Source organism: Lampris incognitus, chromosome 16 (assembly GCF_029633865.1).
Source record: "Lampris incognitus isolate fLamInc1 chromosome 16, fLamInc1.hap2, whole genome shotgun sequence".
Classification (NCBI taxonomy): domain Eukaryota; kingdom Metazoa; phylum Chordata; class Actinopteri; order Lampriformes; family Lampridae; genus Lampris; species Lampris incognitus.
Window position 1 is genome coordinate 497,734 of NC_079226.1, and position 19,970 is coordinate 517,703.

Genomic DNA, 19,970 nt, shown 5'->3' on the forward strand with positions numbered 1-19,970 from the left:
TGGGGGGTCGATTGGGAAGGTGGGGGGCTGAAATATTTAGGAGTGTTTCTAGGTGATCGGTCTGTTGTTCTTAAAAATGAAAATGTTCTTGAGAATGTCAAAGGTCATTTAGCAAAGTGGAAGTAGATTTTAACCAAGATGTCCTACAGAGTTTGAGTCCTGATCACTAATAATTTGGTATCATCAATCTTATGGCGTTGCCTGTCAGTTGTTGACCCCCCAACAGACCTGCTGTCCAAGATCCAGAATCTTCTTGTCAATTTCTTCTGGGACAAACTGCACTGGGTGCCTCAGTGTGTCCGGTATCTGCAGAGGGTTGAAGGAGGACAGGGCGGGGTCCACCTGAACAGCAGGGGGGCTACCTTCGGTTTCCAGTTCCTACAAAGTTTTCTGTATGGTCCTAATGATTTAGTGTGGGGGTCGCTGGCTTGCACCATTTTGAGTCAACTAGGTGGATGGGACTGAACAGATCTTTGGTTTTGATGGACTTAAAGCAGCTTACTATCAAGGAACTACCTGACTTCTATCGTGGACTGTCCAAGGTGTGGAACTTGTTAAAAAAGGAGACTGAGACAACACAGCTCTTTGTTCTGGCTGCTCCATGAACCAGTCATGGCATCATCCAAACATGGCACCCATTTCAGTGCAGTCTGTCAAGTTACCTCAACTCTGCTCAGGCAGTTCAGTGTATCTAACGTGGTGACTCTGGGACATGTAATGCATCTTGCAGGTCCAAACATGGACAATGCAGCTCCTCTTGCCTCCTGCTTAGAGCTGAGATTGACTCGTGTCCTCATTCTGCTGCTTAACAAATGGAGGGAAGCTCTCACAAGTGGTGAGCGGACACTGTTGATCCAGTATTATAATGGCTCTCTTAGACCTGATGAGAATGATGTTTTCCCTTCAATGAACATTTGCCCAGATTTTAAGGACTGTACAGGACCTCTTTTAAAAAGTGAGAATCCGGCCGCTCTGGTGGCCGAGTGGAATAAACCGCCGTTCTTGCAACCTGCTCGTCATGTGGCTGGGAGGTTCGTATCCCAGACTCGCCGTAACCGGTCACAGCCAAAGCATCCACGGGGTAAGGCATTCAGTAGTCCACCCTTACCCGAGGGATAGTGGGTGTAGATCGGTGTAGTGTTCGGGGACCCGTCGTTCTCCAGCGACCCCTCTGGCCCACCCGGGCGCCTGCAGCCAAGCGACTGAAAGCATTCTCCCTATGCCTCCTTCGCGGCCTGAAGGTAATGCAATCCATGCGAGGCTTCAGCGTGTAAAATAGGGAGAGCAGCCGACACGAGTTTGAAGGAAGCTGGTGTAATGACTATCTCCTTCCTGTGGAAACGTGTTTGTTAAAGTTCTGCACAGGGACAAATTAAATGGTAAACCTGACACCCCATGGAGGGCTCACCTAGGTCTGAGGGACAGTGTTGGTCCTGAATGGAAAGCGCTGTACAAACCACCATTGGTCAAAGAGCTGCAGACCTGCAGTGGAGTGTTTTACATGGTATCGTGGCTGTTAATGCTTTTGTCTCTGTTATTAATTCTGAGGTTAGCCGTGAGTGTCAATTTTGCTCCAGTGGTGAAACTGTCTCTCATTGCCTCATGGAATGTTGTTGACTGCTGCCACTGTTTACTTTGCTGGAAAATGTTTTTGGGTTGTTTGGGGAGGTCTTTTCCAAACCCATGTTCATTCTGGGCTACAGGTACTCTTGGAAAAACAAGGCCGAATGCCAGCATCTTAATTTCATTCTGGGGGGGTGCAAAGATGGCCGTGTACCTGAGCAGAAGAAACAGAATGGTGGACGCTGGATATGATGATGATGCTGTCTTTGTGTTTGTAAAAATGTGAAGAGCTTGTTTAAACATAGATTTTTATTATCACAAGATGATGGAAGATCTGGAAAGTTTTCAGTGTGTGGTGTTGTAAAAATTTGCTTTGTTGTGTTGTTGATGATGAGCTGATCTTGGGGAGTGTCCTGAGATGATTTAGATTCTGTGAATCTTGTGTTACTGACCATGTTGTTACTGACCATGTACTGAGATGATTTAGATTCTGCGAATCTTGTGTTACTGACCATGTTGGTCTTTATCCTGCTTGTTGTGTTGTAACTTGTTTGTAATTTTTATTAAAGTATTGTTCTAAATCAAAATATCTCTCTCTCTCTCTCTCTCCCTCTCTCCTTCTCCCTCTCTGTCTGTCTGTCTCTCCAGCCTGTAGGTGTCCAGTTGGTCAGTATCCACACCAGTCCCAATGATAGGCTGCTGTGGGCAGTGGACAACAGAGGCAGTGTGTATGTGAGGACAGGCCTCAGTGAAGAGATGCCTGTTGGGACAGAATGGGAGCAAGTTCCCGGTAGGACTACACAACTTAGACCTGCCAGTAAACCAGTAAACCTGATATCTGAACCTGCAAACTACCCCTGCTATCTAAACCTGCTACATGAACCTGCTTTCTAGCTAAACCTGCTAACTCAATCTGCTATTTAGATGTGTCTAAATCTACTATCTAACCCTCCTATCTGCACCTGTTAACTAAACCTACGATCTAAACCTGCTAATCAAAACTGCTATCTAAACCTGCAACCAAAACTGCTGTCTAAACCTGCTATCTAACCCTCCTATCTACACCTGTTAACTAAACCTGCTAATTAAATCTGCTATCTAAACCTGCTAATTAAATCTGCTATCTAAACCTGCTAACTTAATCTGCTATCTAAACCTGCTATTTAAACCTGCTAATTAAATCTGCTAAATTAATCTGCTATATAAACCTGCTTACTTCATCTGCTATCTAAACCTACTATCTAAACCTGCTATCTAATCCTCCCATCTACACCTGTTAACTAAACCTACTATCTAAACCTGCTAATTAAATCTGCTATCTAAACCGGCTAACTTAATCTGCTATCTAAACCTGCTATTTAAACCTGCTAGTTAAATCTGCTAAATTAATCTGCTATATAAACCTGCTAACTTAATCTGCTATCTAAACCTACTATCTAAACCTGCTAACTGAACCTGCTATCTAAACCTGCTATATAAACCTGTTAACTAAACCTGTTATCTAAACCTGCTATCTAAGCTTATCTAAACCTGCTATATATACCTGTTAACTAAACCTGTTATCTAAACCTGCTATCTAAACCTGCTAACTTAATCTGCTATCTAAACTTACTATCTAAACCTGCTATCTAAAGCTGCTAACTTAATCTGCTATTTAAACCTGCTAATTTAATCTGCCATCTAAATCTGCTATCTAAACCTGCCAACTTAATCTGCCATCTAAATCTGCTATCTAATCCTGTTAATTGAATCTGCTATCTAAACCTGCTAACTTAATCTGCTATCGAAACCTGCTAACTTAATCTGATTCAGTTCAATTCAATTCTATTTATTGTCATTAAAAACAATGTGCAGCACATGTTAAAAATGAAATGAGGGCTGTGGCTTCACTAAACAGTGCAAGACAGACACAGACAAACACAGCAAACACAGTATAAGATATACACACATGAAGACCAAAAGCTAAAATAAGTTAAAAGAGAGCTGGAGGACAAAATATTTAAACATATCTACAGACATTCAGTGGGTAGCCAGGTTCAGGTGGGCAACAGCTTGTGGAAAGAAGCTGTTTTTGAGCCTGGTAGTGCGGGCTCTGAGGCTCCTGTAGTGCCTCCCAGAGCGCAGGGGGGAGAACAGTCCATGGTTGGGGTGGGTGGGATCTCTGCTGATGCTCAGACCCCTTCGAAGGCAGCGTTTGTGATAAATGTCTTTTATGGCTGGGAGCTGGGTACCGGTGATATGCTGGGCCGCCTTGACGACCCGCTGCAGAGCTTTCTGGTCTACTGAGGTGCAGTTGCCGTACCACACTGAGATGCAGATGGTCAGGATGCTGTCTATGGTGCAGTGGTAGAAGTTGGTGAGAATTTTGGTGGGTAGACGGGCGCTCCTCAGCCTCCTCAGGAAATGCAGGCATTGTTGGGCCTTTTTCACAAGAGCCTGGGTGTTTAATGTCCACGAAAGGTCCTCGCTGATGTGGACTCCAGGGAATTTAAAGCTGGAAACACGCTCCACTTCCACCCCATTGATGTGTATGGGGGAGTGGCTGCAGCTTCTAGACCTCCTGAAGTCCACAATCAGCTCCTTTTTCTTCTGCACATTGAGGACAAGACTGTTGGTAGTACACCATAATGTGAGGTGCTCAGTCTCGTCTCTGTAGGCCATCTCGTCATTGTTGGTGATACGGCCAATGACTGTGGTGTCATCTGCAAACTTAACTTTAGCATTTGAAGGGTGAGTTGGCAGGCAGTCGTGGGTAAAGAAGGAGAAAAGGAGGGGGCTCAGAACACAGCCTTGAGGGGCACCTGTGCTGAGGGTCAGGGTGGAGGAGGAGTGGTCAGCTAACCTAACAGACTGTCTGTTGGTCAGGAAGTCCAGGATCCAGTTACAGAGGGAGGGGTTGAGGCCAAGGGAGAGGAGTTTGGTGGTTAGTTTGGTGGGGATGATAGTGTTGAAGGCAGAGCTGTAATCTATAAACAGCATCCGGATGTATGTATTGTTAAGTTCAAGGTGGGTCAGAGCAACGTGCAGGGCAGTGGCAACGGTATACCTCAGTAGACCTTCGGAATGGTAGGCGAACTGATGTGGGTCGAATGTGGGGGGGATAATGTTTTTGATGTGAGCCAGAACCAGTCTCTCAAAGCACTTCATGGCAGTGGGGGTGAGTGCTATGGGTCGGTAGTCATTCAGACATGTGGATGTTGGTTTCTTGGAGACAGGATTGATAGAGGTGGTCGTAAAGCATGCCGGGACTTTAGATTGGGACAGTGAGAGGTTAAATACAGGTGTGAAGACCTCAGCCAGCTGGTCGGCACATTCCAGGTATACCCGACCCGGTATGCCGTCTGGTCCGGCAACCTTCTGTGTGTTCACTCTGTGCAGTGATTCTCTGACCTCTGCGACTGATAGAGTGAGCACCTGGTTTCCTGGGTGGCTGGGGATTTTTGTGGCTGGATCAGTATTGTTGCGATATCTAAACCTGCTAACTTAATCTGCTATCTAAACCTGCTAATTTAACCTGCTATCTAAATCTGCTATCTAAACCTGCTAATTGAATCTGCCATCTAAACCTGCTAATTTAATCTGTTATCTAAACCTGCTAATTTACTCTGTTATCTAAACCTGCTAATTTAATCTGTTATCTAAACCTGCTAATTTACTCTGTTATCTAAACCTGCTAATTTAATCTGCTATATAAATCTGCTAATTTAATCTGCTATATAAATCTGCTATCTAAACCTGCTAATTTAATCTGCTATATAAATCTGCCATTTTAATCTGCTATCTAAACCTGCTAATTTAATCTGTTATCTAAACCTGCTAATTTACTCTGCTATCTAAACCTGCTAACTTAATCTGCTATATAAATCTGCTATCTAAACCTGCTAACTTAATCTGCTATAAAAATCTGCTATCTAAACCTGCTAATTTAATCTGCTATATAAATCTGCTATTTTAATCTGCTATCTAAACCTGCTAATTTAATCTGTTATCTAAACCTGCTAATTTACTCTGCTATCTAAACCTGCTAATTTAATCTGCTATATAAATCTGTTATCTTAATCTGCTATCTAAACCTGCTAATTCAATCTGTTATCTAAACCTGCTAACTTACTCTGCTATCTAAACCTGCTAATTTAATCTGCTATATAAACCTGCTAACTTAATCTGCTATCAAAACCTGCTAACTTATTCTGCTATCTAAACCTGCTATCTAAACCTCTAAATCGGCCATCTTACTAAACCTACCTAAATCTGCTATCTGAACATTTACATTTACTAATTTGGCGACACTTTTATTCAAACTGACATATAGGAGAGTCAGTAATTCAAGTTCAAGTTCAATTTTATTGTCAAGACTTAGAATACCAAATTCTTGTGCACTGGCTCTCTCTGCCTTGATACGGGGGACACAAGGACAAAGGACACAAAGACCCCCCCCCCCCCAAAAAAAAGACAACACTACAATCCTACATAGACTACTTCCAATGACCACGCTCGCTCTTGTTAGCTACAAGCACCCTGTCACTGATGTCATTCCTGGTCCCCTTGGCTCTCTTGTTGTACATCGCTGCCTGCTGACTCTTCCTTCGTAGCGTGAGTCTTGGCAAAGGCAATGGCTTCCTTCTAATCCTTCTGCAGAGATTCATTGTACTTGGAGTAGGTCACATCCTCCCTCTCAAGCAGGACACTCTTTAAGATGACATCCACAGGAATGCGGGGAACCCGTCCAAACATCAGGTAGAATGGTGGAAAGCCTGTGGTCTCATGGACAGTGCAGTAGTACATGAACGTTAATGTATGCAGCATCTGAGGCCAGCTTTGTTTGGGGTGTGGAGGGAGGGCTCTAATCATATTACCCAATCTACGATTAAAGCGCTCAGTGCTGCCACTGCCCATCGGGTGATACGCAGTTGTGTGGGATTTTGTTACACCCAAAAACTGAAGAAGGTGGCAGATGAGTTCACTCTCAAAAGAAGCTCCCTGGTCAGAATGAATACGCTGGGAAAGCCATAAAAACAGACATAATTGTCCCACAGTTTGCAAGCAACGGACTTAGCAGCCTGATCAGGACACTGGAAAGCATGGGCAAGCTTAGTGAAGTGGTCTGTGATCATCAGCACATCCACTGTTTTATTGTTCACATCTTCAGCACACCAGAAGTCGATACATTCGAGCTCCAGAGAAGCAGAGGTCTTTATGCTCTTCAGCAGCACACGCCCCTTGGGTTCCAGAGTCTTCCCAATGACACAGCGAGTACAGGTCAAGTCAAGTCTATTTTATTTGTGTAGCCCAATATCACAAACCACAAATATGCCTCAATGGGCTTAACAGCAACACAACATCCTGTCCTTAGACCCTCACATCAGATAAGGAACAACTCCCTAAAAACCTTTAACAGGGAGAAAAAAATAGGAAGAGAGCTCAGGGAGAGCAACAGAGGAGGATCTCTCTCCCAAGACGGACAACGTGCAATGATGTTGTGTTTACACAGTTTACACAATACAACATTGAAAGAGGATAACACAATTATAATTGAATTATAAAATTTATGAAGAATATGATGCGCAGGATGCCAAGCAGTGTCCAGACGCCACTGGAACAGCCCAGGACCCAAGCCACATGACCACAGTCACCATGTTCTTCACATGTTCCCTCACATCTTTCTCCAGATCAGTCCAGTAGAACCTCTGGCAGACAAATGTAGTGTTTGGAACTGGCCTGCATCGTCATGACAGCCTCTGATAGCATCCTCCCTCAAACACAGTGGCACAATGTACTGGAATCTCTTGTGCTTTGTACGGGGGTCTTTGGAAACTCTATTAGGATACCGTCCTCGACAAATACTTTATCCCACTGCTTGACAAAGCCCCTTGAGTTCCATGTGTCATGTGTGATACTGGCGATAAAAGTGAAATGGATTTGACTTGATGTGACATCTCAGGATGAAAAAGGTTCTGCATGCAGCTGCAAGCTGTGGCTGGTAGACAGAGGATCTCAAAATGACACTTGGACCTTCTTCCCATGGTGCCACGCAGCTGAAGCTGTGGGCTATGTGTCGCAAATTGTGGTCATTTGCTCACTCAACCATTATTGGACAAGTTGAGAAGGACGCCTCATATAGATGTTTAGTAGGACGTGCTCACTACTCGCATCAGATACGCTGTGGGTCTGGACGGTTTTGTGCTTGTTATTTTATTATAGACATAATTCATAGCGAGTTGAAAATGAAAATATTCACTGCATTTTACACGTCACTGACTAGCATAGCACCAGGCACCCACGTGCCTGGTGAGAGGCCTTGCTGCGAGCACAGACGGGGCAGGCCCTTATGAAGTCCCTGACGTCGATCCTCATGGTGGGCCGCCAGAAACGCCGAGCCAGAAAGGTGAAGGTGCGGTGGACGCCCGGGTGGCAAGCAAACTGACTGGCATGGCCCCACTGGAGAACCCGGGGCCGGACTACGTCCGGGACGAATAGGCGGCGTGGAGGGACGTGGCTCGGGGCGGGATGGGAGCGCAACGCCTGCCTGACCACGGTCTCGATGCCCCAGGTGACCACACCAACCACCCTGGCCTCAGGAAGGATGGGAGTCGGCTCCTCTGTAGCTGGCTCCCTCCTCGGGTGTTTTCGGGACAGGCAGTCTGCCTTCGTGATGCGGGACCCGGGGCGATAAGTCAACGTGAAGTCAAACTGACTGAGGAAGCTGGCCCACCGTGCCTGCCGACCATTGAGGCGCTTGGTTGCCCGGATGAACATCAAGTTCTTATGATCGGTCCAGAAGGTGAATGGCTGTTCCGCCCCCTCCAGCCAATGGCGCCACTTCTCCAGAGCAGCCACCACTGCCAGCAGCTCCCGGTTCCCGACATCGTAGTTCTCCTCGGTGGGGAGGAACCGGCGAGAGAAGAAGGCGCATGGGTGGACCTTCTGGTCAGACGCTGACTGCTGGGAGAGGACAGCCCCCAACCCGGTGTCCGAAACGTCCACCTCTACGATGAACTGCCTCTTGGGGTTGGGGTGGAGCAGGACCGGGGCGCTGGTGAACCTCTGCTTGAGGGACTGGAACGCAGAGCGGGCAGCCGGGGACCAGATGAACGGCTGGGAGGGGGAGGTCAGCCTGGTGAGAGGTTCTGCCACGCAGCTGTAGTTCCGGATGAACCTCCGATAGAAGTTCGCAAACCCGAGGAAGCTCTGTAATTCCTTCCATGATGTGGGATCGGGCCAGTCCACCACAGCCTGGATCTTGCGGGGGTCGGCCCGGGTCTGTCCCCTTTCAACGACGAAGCCCAGGTAGTCAACGGAAGGGGAATGGAACCGGCACTTCTCTGCCTTGACGAAGAGCCGGTTCCGGAGGAGACGTTCAAGTACCCGGCGGACATGCTGGACATGTTCCTCGAGGGTCTTGGAGAAGATGAGGATGTCATCGAGATAGACCACCACAAACTTGTCGAGCATGTCGTGGAGAATGTCATTCATGAGAGCCTGGAATACCGCCGGGGCGTTGGTGAGGCCGAACGGCATGACCAGGTACTCATAATGACCCCGGGGCGTCTTAAAGGCTGTCTTCCCTCGTCCCCCTTCCGGATCCGGACCAGATGATAGGCACACCGGAGGTCCAGCTTAGTGAAGACTGTAGCCTGGGTGAGGGGCTCAAGGGTGGAACTCATGAGAGGAAGGGGGTACTTGTTTTTGACGGTTATCTCATTGAGTTGGCTGATAGTCAATGCAGGGTCGGGGGCCCCCGTCCTTCTTCTTCACGAAAAAGAATCCAGCTGCCACCTGGGAGGACGAGGGCCGAATGAGCCCCGCTGCAAAGGACTCAGAGATATACTCGTCCATCGCGGCTTTCTTGGGGATGGTCAGACTGTACAGACGACTGCTGGGAAGGGGTGCCCCAGAGTGGAGGTCGATAGCACAGTCATAAGGCCGATGAGGAGGAAGAGATTGGGCCCGGGTCTTGCTGAAAACCTCACCTAACTCATGGTACTCAGGGGGAACAGAGGAGAGGTCGGGAGGCGGGGCACTAGGGGCCCGTCGGGGGGATGGGGTGGGAGCAGCCTGGAGACAATGGGCATGACAGGAGGAGCTCCACTCCATGATGGTACCGAAGGCCCAGGCGATGTGTGGCTCATGCTGCACGAACAAGGGGCGCCCTAGGATCACAGGGACTAATGGGGACTGGATAATGTAGAACCGAAGTCTCTCCACATGGTTACCTGCTATGGTGAGAGAGACAGGGTGGGTGCGTTGGGTGACGCTGGCCAGGCAGCGCTCGTCCAGCACGAAGGCCTCCATGGGCTTCTCCAGCGTCTCTAGCGGGATGTTAGCCTGGGCAGCAAACTCTGAGTCCAGGAAACACTCATCAGCCCCCGAGTCGAGGAGCGCACCCACCGTGAGCCGCTGGTCAGCCCAGGCCAGGGTAACGCTAACTAGATGGTTCTGTGGGGCAGGACGGCGGGAACAGGAAAGTCGGCTCACTAGGCTCTCCCGGGGCCCCAGTGAGCCTAGTCTTTTGGCCGAGTGGGGCAGCCGCTGATCAGATGTCCCTTCTGGCCACAGTAGAGGCATTGACCCGCCTTGAACCGGGCCTCCCGTTTGGCCGGACTAAGGCGCGTGCGCCCCAGCTGCATAGGTTCCTCCCCCGTCGTGGTCTGGGGCGCGGGGGGAGAAACGGCCACAGGGAAAGTGGGGCGAGCAGGAGTAGGGGTCCTGTTAGGAGTGCTGGATGACTGGGGAATGGACGGGGATCCACGCAGGGCTCGCTAGCGCCTCCTCTCCCGGAGGCGTCCGTCGATGCGGATGGCGAGCTTGATCAGGTCCTCGAGGGAGGTGGGCTCCTCCCGGGTGGCTAGCTGGTCCTTGACAGCCTCGCTGAGACCTCTCCGGAAGGTGACCCGAAGGGACCGGTCGTTCCAGCTGCTCTCAGCTGCGGCCAGCCTGAACTCCACCGAGTAGTCTGTGACACTGCCACTGCCCTGCTGGATACTGCTCAGCTTAGCACCAGGGTCCTGGCCACCGACTGGATGGTGGAAAAGCTTCCGTAGTTCCACCTCAAAGGCCTCGTAGGTGAGGCAGAAACTGGCCTTCATGGACCAGGAAGCAGTGGCCCACTGAGCAGCTCGGCCTGTGAGCAGGTTGGTCACGTAAGCGACCCACACAGCATCAGATGTGCACATGCTGGGTTGGTGCAGGAAGACCAGCTCACACTGCATGATGAACGTGGCACAGGTCTCAAAGTTGCCATCAAATGGTCGTGGGCTGGAGAGGCAGGGCTCCTGGGGAACTGGGTTGAGCCCCACAAGGTTAACTGGGGCAGCGGGCCCAGGGGGCGGGTTACCCACGACTCCAGGGGCAGGCTGGCCCGGCGGCTGGATGGTGAGAGCCGCCGTGATGGTTTGCAACTGCCGCAGGATCTCTGCTTGTTGGCTCGCCAACGTTACCCACACAGGCCTGGAGGGGCGGGACCCGAGTCTGAAGATCTCTCACCTCGGCGGAGGCCGCCTCTAGCTGCTGGGTGTGGGAGTTAGTCAGTTGGATCTGTCCGATGAGAGCCGCTCGAAGCGGGCTGGCCGGTACGCTCTCTGTGTCGGCTGGGGTCGTCATGGTCAGTTCGTACTGTTAGGGTTTGTGGAAGACCCCAAGCGGACAACACCAGGCAGAGATGGGGTTAGCCGGAAACTGGCGTACTTTATTCCTTACGCGTACAAATAGTCAAACACAGGGAGGCAATGAGCGACAAGAAAAACGGAAAGTCCAAGGGGAAAAACTCGCGGGTAATCCAAAACGGGAACACGGCAGGATACTTCCACGGGGAAACTTTGCAAGGGAAAACATAAACCAAGGGCTGCGGTAAGTTCGGAGAGAAAAGGACCGTGGGGGAACAGTAGCCGATACTGTGAGGAGATTACAACACGAATTGACAACGGGCGCGTGGGAGGCCACCAAACTTAAGCCCAGCCCTGACGGCTAAGCCCGGCCCTGACGAGCTGATTGGCTGCCGACGCGGGGTGGGTGGGCCACGGCGCGGGGTGGGCGGGCCACGGCGCGGGGTGGGTGAGCCGTAACAGAAATAATAATTATAATAATGTCCCTGCTGCTGGACTCTGTCCTGCATCTCTTCCTGGTGAAGTTAGGCCACAAGTAGTGACTTTTAATGTTTGAAATAATAATTATAATAATGTCCCCGCTGCTGGACTCTGTCCTGCATCTCTTCCTGGTAAAGTTAGGCCAGAAGTAGTGACTTTTAATGTGTGAAATAATAATTATAATAATGTCCCCGCTGCTGGACTCTGTCCTGCGTCTCTCCCTGGTAAAGTTAGGCCACAAGTAGTGAGTTTTAATGTTTGAAATAATGATTATAATAATGTCCCTGCTGCTGGACTCTGTCCTGCGTCTCTTCCTGGTGAAGGTAGGGCACAGTAAGTGACCTTCAATGTTTGCGAGTAGTTACTGCCGAAAACATCATGATTTTGTTGAAGGTTACATGTTTTTAATGGGGAGGCTCAGCTCCCCCTAGGTTCTTACTAGCGCCACCTATGGTCCCCAGGCTGTGGAACGATGCTACATATAGACTCCACATTGCTCTTATTGCAGGTCTCTCTGCCAGCCAGCTGGTTCTGAGTGTTCGGACCGTTTGGGTCCGCTGTCCAAATGGGGAGGTGGCCCGCCGCTATGGAGTCAACCCCAGGAACCTGGCTGGGGACTACTGGAAGACGATACCAGGGACTGTGCACTGGCTGACTGGTAAGACAGATGAAGGAACAGGCAGACAGATACATACAGACAGACAGAAAGACAGGATGAACAGACACAGACAGACAGACAGTCAGGATGAACAGATACAGACAGATACACAGACATAGAGAGACAGACAGGATGAACAGACAGACAGATACACACAGATAGACAGATAGATGGAGGAACAAACACAGACAGATGAACAGACAGATACACACAGATAAGCAGACAGACAGGATTAACAGACACAGACAGATACACACAGATAGGCAGACAGACAGGATTAACAGACACAGACAGATACACACTGATAAACAGACAGACAGGATGAACAGACACAGAAAGATACAAACTGATAAACAGACAGACAGGATTAACAGACACAGACAGATACACACTGATAAACAGACAGACAGGATTAACAGACACAGACAGATACACACAAATAGACAGACAGATGGAGGAACAGACAGACAGATACACACAGATAGACAGACAGACAGGATGAACAGGCAGACAGATACACATAGATAGACAGACAGACGGGAGGAACAGACAGACCTATACACACAGGTAGACAGACAGATGTAGGAACAGACAGACAGATATACCGATAGACAGACAGACAGGATGAAGACACAGACAGATACACACAGATAAACAGACGGACAGGATGAACAGACACAGACAGATACACACAGATAGACAGACAGGATGACCAGACAGACAGACAGATACACACAGATAGGCAGACAGACAGGATGAACAGACACAGACAGATACACACTGATGAACAGACAGACAGGATTAACAGACACAGACAGATACACACAGATAGACAGACAGACAGGATCAACAGACAGACAGATACACACTGATAAACAGACAGACAGGATGAACAGACAGACAGACAGATACACACAAATAGACAGACAGATGGAGGAACAGACAGACAGATACACATAGTCAGACAGACAGATGGAGGAACAGACAGACAGATACACACAGATAGACAGACAGACAGGATGAACAGGCAGACAGATACACATAGATAGACAGACAGACAGCAGGAACAGACAGACCGATACACACAGGTAGACAGACAGATGGAGGAAAAGACAGACAGATATACCGATAGACAGACAGACAGGATGAAGACACAGACAGATACACACAGATAAACAGACGGACAGGATGAACAGACACAGACAGATACACACAGATAGACAGACAGGATGACCAGACAGACAGACAGATACACACAGATAGGCAGACAGACAGGATTAACAGACACAGACAGATACACACTGATAAACAGACAGACAGGATGAACAGACAGACAGACAGATACACACTGATAAACAGACAGACAGGATTAACAGACACAGACAGATACACACAGATAGACAGACAGACAGGATCAACAGACAGACAGATACACACTGATAAACAGACAGACACGATGAACAGACAGACAGACAGATACACATAGTCAGACAGACAGATGGAGGAACAGACAGACAGATACACACAGATAGACAGACAGACAGGATGAACAGATACACATAGATAGACAGACAGACAGGAGGAACAGACAGACCGATACACACAGGTAGACAGACAGATGGAGGAACAGACAGACAGATATACCGATAGACAGACAGACAGGATGAAGACACAGACAGATACACAGATAAACAGACGGACAGGTTGAACAGACACAGACAGATACACACAGATAGACAGACAGGATGACCAGACAGACAGATATGCCGATACACAGACAGACAGGATGAAGACACAGACAGGTACACACAGATAAACAGAAAGACAGGGTGAACAGACACAGACAGATATACACAGATAGACAGACAGATGGAAGAACAGACACAGACAGATACACCGATAGACAGACAGACAGGGTGAACAGACAGACACATGCACACAGATAGACAGACAGACAGGGTGAACAGACAGACACATGCACACAGATAGACAGACAGACAGGATGAACAGACAGACACATGCACACAGATAGACAGACAGACAGGGTGAACAGACAGACACATGCACACAGATAGACAGACAGACAGGGTGAACAGACACAGACAGATACACACAGATAGACAGACAGACAGGGGGGCACAGACAGACACATGCACACAGATAGACAGACAGACAGGATGAACAGACACAGACAGATACACACAGATAGACAGACAGACAGGATGAACAGACACAGACAGATACACACAGATAGACAGACAGACAGGGTAAACAGACACAGACAGATACACACAGATAGACAGACAGACAGGGGGGCACGGACAGACACATGCACACAGATAGACAGACAGACAGGATCAACAGACACAGACAGATACACACAGATAGACAGACAGACAGACAGGATGAACAGACACAGACAGATACACACAGATAGACAGACAGACAGGGTGAACAGACAGACACATGCACACAGATAGACAGACAGACAGGATGAACAGACAGACACATGTACACAGATAGACAGACAGACAGGATGAACAGATACACATAGATAGACAGACAGACAGGAGGAACAGACAGACCGATACACACAGGTAGACAGACAGATGGAGGAACAGACAGACAGATATACCGATAGACAGACAGACAGGATGAAGACACAGACAGATACACACAGATAAACAGACGGACAGGTTGAACAGACACAGACAGATACACACAGATAGACAGACAGGATGACCAGACAGACAGATATGCCGATAGACAGACAGACAGGATGAAGACACAGACAGGTACACACAGATAAACAGACAGACAGGGTGAACAGACACAGACAGATATACACAGATAGACAGACAGATGGAGGAACAGACACAGACAGATACACCGATAGACAGACAGACAGGGTGAACAGACACAGACAGATACACACAGATAGACAGACAGACAGGATGAACAGACAGACACATGTATACAGATAGACAGACAGACAGGATGAACAGACAGACACATGCACACAGATAGACAGACAGACAGGGTGAACAGACAGACACATGCACACAGATAGACAGACAGACAGGATGAACAGACAGACACATGCACACAGATAGACAGACAGACAGGATGAACAGACAGACACATGCACACAGATAGACAGACAGACAGGGTGAACAGACAGACACATGCACACAGATAGACAGACAGACAGGGTGAACAGACACAGACAGATACACACAGATAGACAGACAGACAGGGGGGCACGGACAGACACATGCACACAGATAAACAGACAGACAGGATGAACAGACACAGACAGATACACACAGATAGACAGACAGACAGGGTGAACAGACACAGACAGATACACACAGATAGACAGACAGACAGGGTGAACAGACACAGACAGATACACACAGATAGACAGACAGACAGGGGGGCACGGACAGACACATGCACACAGATAGACAGACAGACAGACAGGATGAACAGACACAGACAGATACACACAGATAGACAGACACAGACAGATACACACAGATAGACAGACAGACAGGGTGAACAGACAGACACATGCACACAGATAGACAGACAGACAGGATGAACAGATAGACAGACAGACAGGGTGAACAGACAGACACATGCACACAGATAGACAGACAGACAGGATGAACAGACAGACATGCACACAGATAGACAGACAGACAGGGTGAACAGACACAGACAGATAGACAGACAGACAGGGTTAACAGACACAGACAGATAGACAGACAGACAGGGTTAACAGACAGACACATGCACACAGATAGACAGGATGAACAGACAGACAGATACACAGACATAGAGAGACAGACAGGATGAACAGACAGACAGATGGAGGAACAGACAGACAGATACACACAGATAGACAGACAGAAGGAACAGACACAGACAGATAGATAAAATTCATACAGGCAGATAAGCCCGACAGAACAGACAGAAAGATAAAATTACTGACAGTTGGTTGAACAGACACAAGCAGACATATGGATAGACAGTCTGCAGGCAAGGTAGTGGACTATTAGTGGTCTATTTTGTTGCCTACCAAAATCGAGATCGCCGGTTCGAATCCCCATGTTACCTCCGGCTTGTTTGGGCGTCCCCACAGACGCAATTGGCCGTGTCTGTGGGTGGGAAGCCGGATGTGGGTATGTGTCCTGGTCGCTGCACTAGCGCCTCTTCTGGTTGGTTGGGCCAGGGGGGAGGGGGGACTGGGGGGAATAGCGTGATCCTCCCATGTGCTACGTCCCCCTGGTGAAACTCCTCACTGTCAGGTGAAAAGAAGTGGCTGGTGACTCAATATGTATGGAAGGAGACGTGGTAGTCTGCAGCCCTCCCCGGATCAGCAGAGGGGGTGGAGCAGAGACCGGGACTTGGAAGAGTTGGGTAATTGAACAGGTACAATTGGGGAGAAATTCCCCCCCCTAAAAGAAAAGCAGTCTGCAGGCAGACAACAAGAAGTAAATGGAGAATTAATGTGCTGAGTTCACATTTCATGTTGGAAGAGGAAAAGTGGTCAGCATGATAAGCTAGCTTCACACAGACAAATGTGTGTGTTTGTGTTATTTCTCTTTCTTTGTTTCGCTCCCCTTTTTGTTCTCTTCCTTACAGTTCTCTCTCTCTCTCTCTCTCTCTCTCTCTCTCTCTAGTAACCCCTGAGGATGAATTGTGGGCAGTGACCTTTTCTGGCGGTCTCTCTCACCGTCTCACAAAGACTCTTGCCCACAGTCCCGTTAAGCCCCTCCTCTCCACTTCCTCCCTCAGTGGAGAGGATCTAGAGGACGAATGGGAGGTCATATAATCAGTGACATCGTCACGTTGTCTCACCCATTTCCTGTAGAAGCAGGAGGTGGGGTGGAGCCTTCACACCTGGAACCAGTGGTCCTTTAATTAATGTTCGTTTAGTGTGGATAACAACCAGAATCATTTGTTGACCTTTGCTTATGTATGACATCACTGTGACATCACCGCTACCTACCTACCTTCCGGATGGACCTGGATGTCTTCAGTTATCAGAGTGGGTGCTAGCTTCATCCCATCTTCTCATAACTAAGCATAGTGTTTGGCTTGCAGATTAGTTGGCTTCCGGACAGGCTGACAGTCTAACCCTTCTTTGGAGAGGAAGAGGTTCTGAGGGGAAGCCTTAGAACTGTGTCGGTCTTTTCCTGTCTCTTCTTTGACATCATTGCTCCTCCCACTTGTACACAGGCTCTCTGTGGGAAAGGGATACAGGAAGACAGGTGTAGGTGAGAAGGACAGTCTGCAGGAAGTGAGGTGAGGAGCTGCTGGTTCATGGAGAATGTAAAGATACGAGGAAGAGGGCACTGATGTGTTAAACCAGCTCTCATAACTTCCTCCAAAATCTACTTCTGTGACTGTGAAGATGAGGAGCGTGTGGTGGGTGGGGGTGATGAAAGAGATGATCCCACATCAACAACATGGCCGCCGGCTCCCTTACTCCCTTTTCATCACATCATTCTGGGTCAAACAAGATGGCTTCTCTGAAGAAGATGAAGATGAAGCCAGGTGAAAGAAAACGTGGATTTACATGCTAGTAATGTTTTATTTTGGAGCACTTTACTCACAGCCTGTTCTTAGCTAGATAGCAGCAGAATATACAGTTGAGGGTACTACATGTGCATGTTGTGTGTGTGTGAGAGAGACAGAGACAGAGAGAGAGAGACTGACAGAGAGAGAGAGACACAGAGAGCGACAGAGACACAGAGACACAGAGAGAGAGACTGACAGAGAGAGAGACACACAGACACAGAGAGAGAGACTGACAGAGAGAGACAGAGACGCAGAGAGAAACACACAGAGAGACAGACAGACAGAGAGACAGACAGAGAGAGAGAGACAGGTGTTTTATTTGCCATGCTTGGTGAACTCATATAAGAGATGTTGTATTTAAGTGTTGCTGAGGACGGTTCCTCCCTGTCCAACTAAAGCAGCGAGGGAATATAACTATTATAAATATAACTATTATAAGTATAACTGTATTATAAATGTAACTATTATAACTGTATTATAAATATAACTATTATAAGTATAACTGTATCATAAATGTGCTCTAGATGTACTAAGGGACTTGGTTTGTGTTTCTTAGTTTCCTTGCTGAGCCTTTTGTCTGTATGAAGTTCTAGCAGGGCTTGTGTCAGGATGAAGTTCTAGCAGGGCTTATGTCTGTATGAAGCTCTAGCAGGGCTTATGTCAGTATAAAGCTCTAGCGGGGCTTGTGTCTGTATTAAGCTCTAGCAGGGCTTATGTCAGTATGAAGCTCTAGCAGGGCTTGTGTCAGTATGAAGCTCTAGCAGGGCTTATGTCAGTATGAAGCTCTAGCAGGGCTTGTGTCAGTATAAAGCTCTAGCAGGGCTTATGTCAGTATGATCAGCTCTAGCAGGGCTTATGTCAGTATGAAGCTCTAGCAGGGTTTGTGTCTGTATTAAGCTCTAGCAGGGCTTGTGTCAGTATGAAGCTCTAGCAGGGCTTATGTCAGTATGAAGCTCTAAAAGGGCTTGTGTCAGTATGACGCTCTAGCAGGGCTTGTGTCAGTATGAAGCTCTAGCAGGGCTTGTGTCAGTATGAAGCTCTAGCAGGGCTTGTGTGTGTATTAAGCTCTAGCAGGGCTTGTGTCAGTATGAAGCTCTAGCAGGGCTTGTGTCTGTATTAAGCTCTAGCAGGGCTTGTGTCAGTATGAAGCTCTAGCAGGGCTTGTGTCAGTATGAAGCTCTAGCAGGGCTTATGTCAGTATGAAGCTCTAGCAGGGCTTGTGTCTGTATGAAGCTCTAGCAGGGCTTGTGTCTGTATTAAGCTCTAACAGGGCTTATGTTAGTATGAAGCTCTAGCAGGGTTTGTGTCAGTATGAAGTCCTAGCAGGGCTTATGTCAGTATGAAGCTCTAGCAGGGTTTGTGTCAGTATGAAGCTCTAGCAGGGTTTGTGTCAGTATGAAGTTCTAGCAGGGCTTATGTCAGTATGAAGCTCTAGCAGGGCTTGTGTCAGTATGAAGTTCTAGCAGGGCTTATGTCAGTATGAAGCTCTAGCAGGGTTTGTGTCAGTATGAAGCTCTAGCAGGGCTTATGTCAGTATGAAGCTCTAGCAGGGTTTGTGTCAGTATGAAGTTCTAGCAGGGCTTATGTCAGTATGAAGCTCTAGCAGGGTTTGTGTCAGTATGAAGCTCTAGCAGGGCTTGTGTCAGTATGAAGCTCTAGCAGGGTTTGTGTCAGTATGAAGTTCTAGCAGGGCTTATGTCAGTATGAAGCTCTAGCAGGGTTTGTGTCAGTATGAAGTTCTAACAGGGCTGTGTATGGACTTCATCACCACAACACATCTGTTATTTTAGACTCACTGGTTTGATGTAAGTCAGCGTGTGGCAGTTCAGGCCTCCAGCCACTAATATTAATATGATGTCAGAGTGTGGACAAGCCTGCATGTTCTGCTGTGATGTCACCTGATCCAGGACAGAACTCAGAGGAGGGATGAAAACAGCCGATGAGAAGTGGGCAAGAGACCAGGAACCAGATGACTATTCATGACATCTCTGTTGCTTGTCTACTGCAACTTGTTTTGTAAATCTTATTTCTATTTGATTCAGGATGACTTTATTCCACATCTCAGAGACCTGCTAGTT

At 48.1% G+C, this 19,970-nt stretch overlaps 1 protein-coding gene across 1 annotated transcript in view; it reads left to right on the forward strand.

Moving 5' to 3' along the window:
* Positions 1 to 18,453, forward strand: part of tecpr2 (tectonin beta-propeller repeat containing 2) — a 152,072-nt gene extending 133,619 nt beyond the window's left edge. The window contains exons 25-27 of the mRNA XM_056295835.1: positions 2,212 to 2,353; positions 12,154 to 12,303; positions 16,992 to 18,453. Of these exons, the coding sequence (XP_056151810.1) occupies positions 2,212 to 2,353; positions 12,154 to 12,303; positions 16,992 to 17,143 (444 nt within the window). The 3' untranslated portion in view covers positions 17,144 to 18,453. The remainder of the gene's footprint in view (positions 1 to 2,211; positions 2,354 to 12,153; positions 12,304 to 16,991) is intronic.
* Positions 18,454 to 19,970: the final 1,517 nt, after the last annotated feature.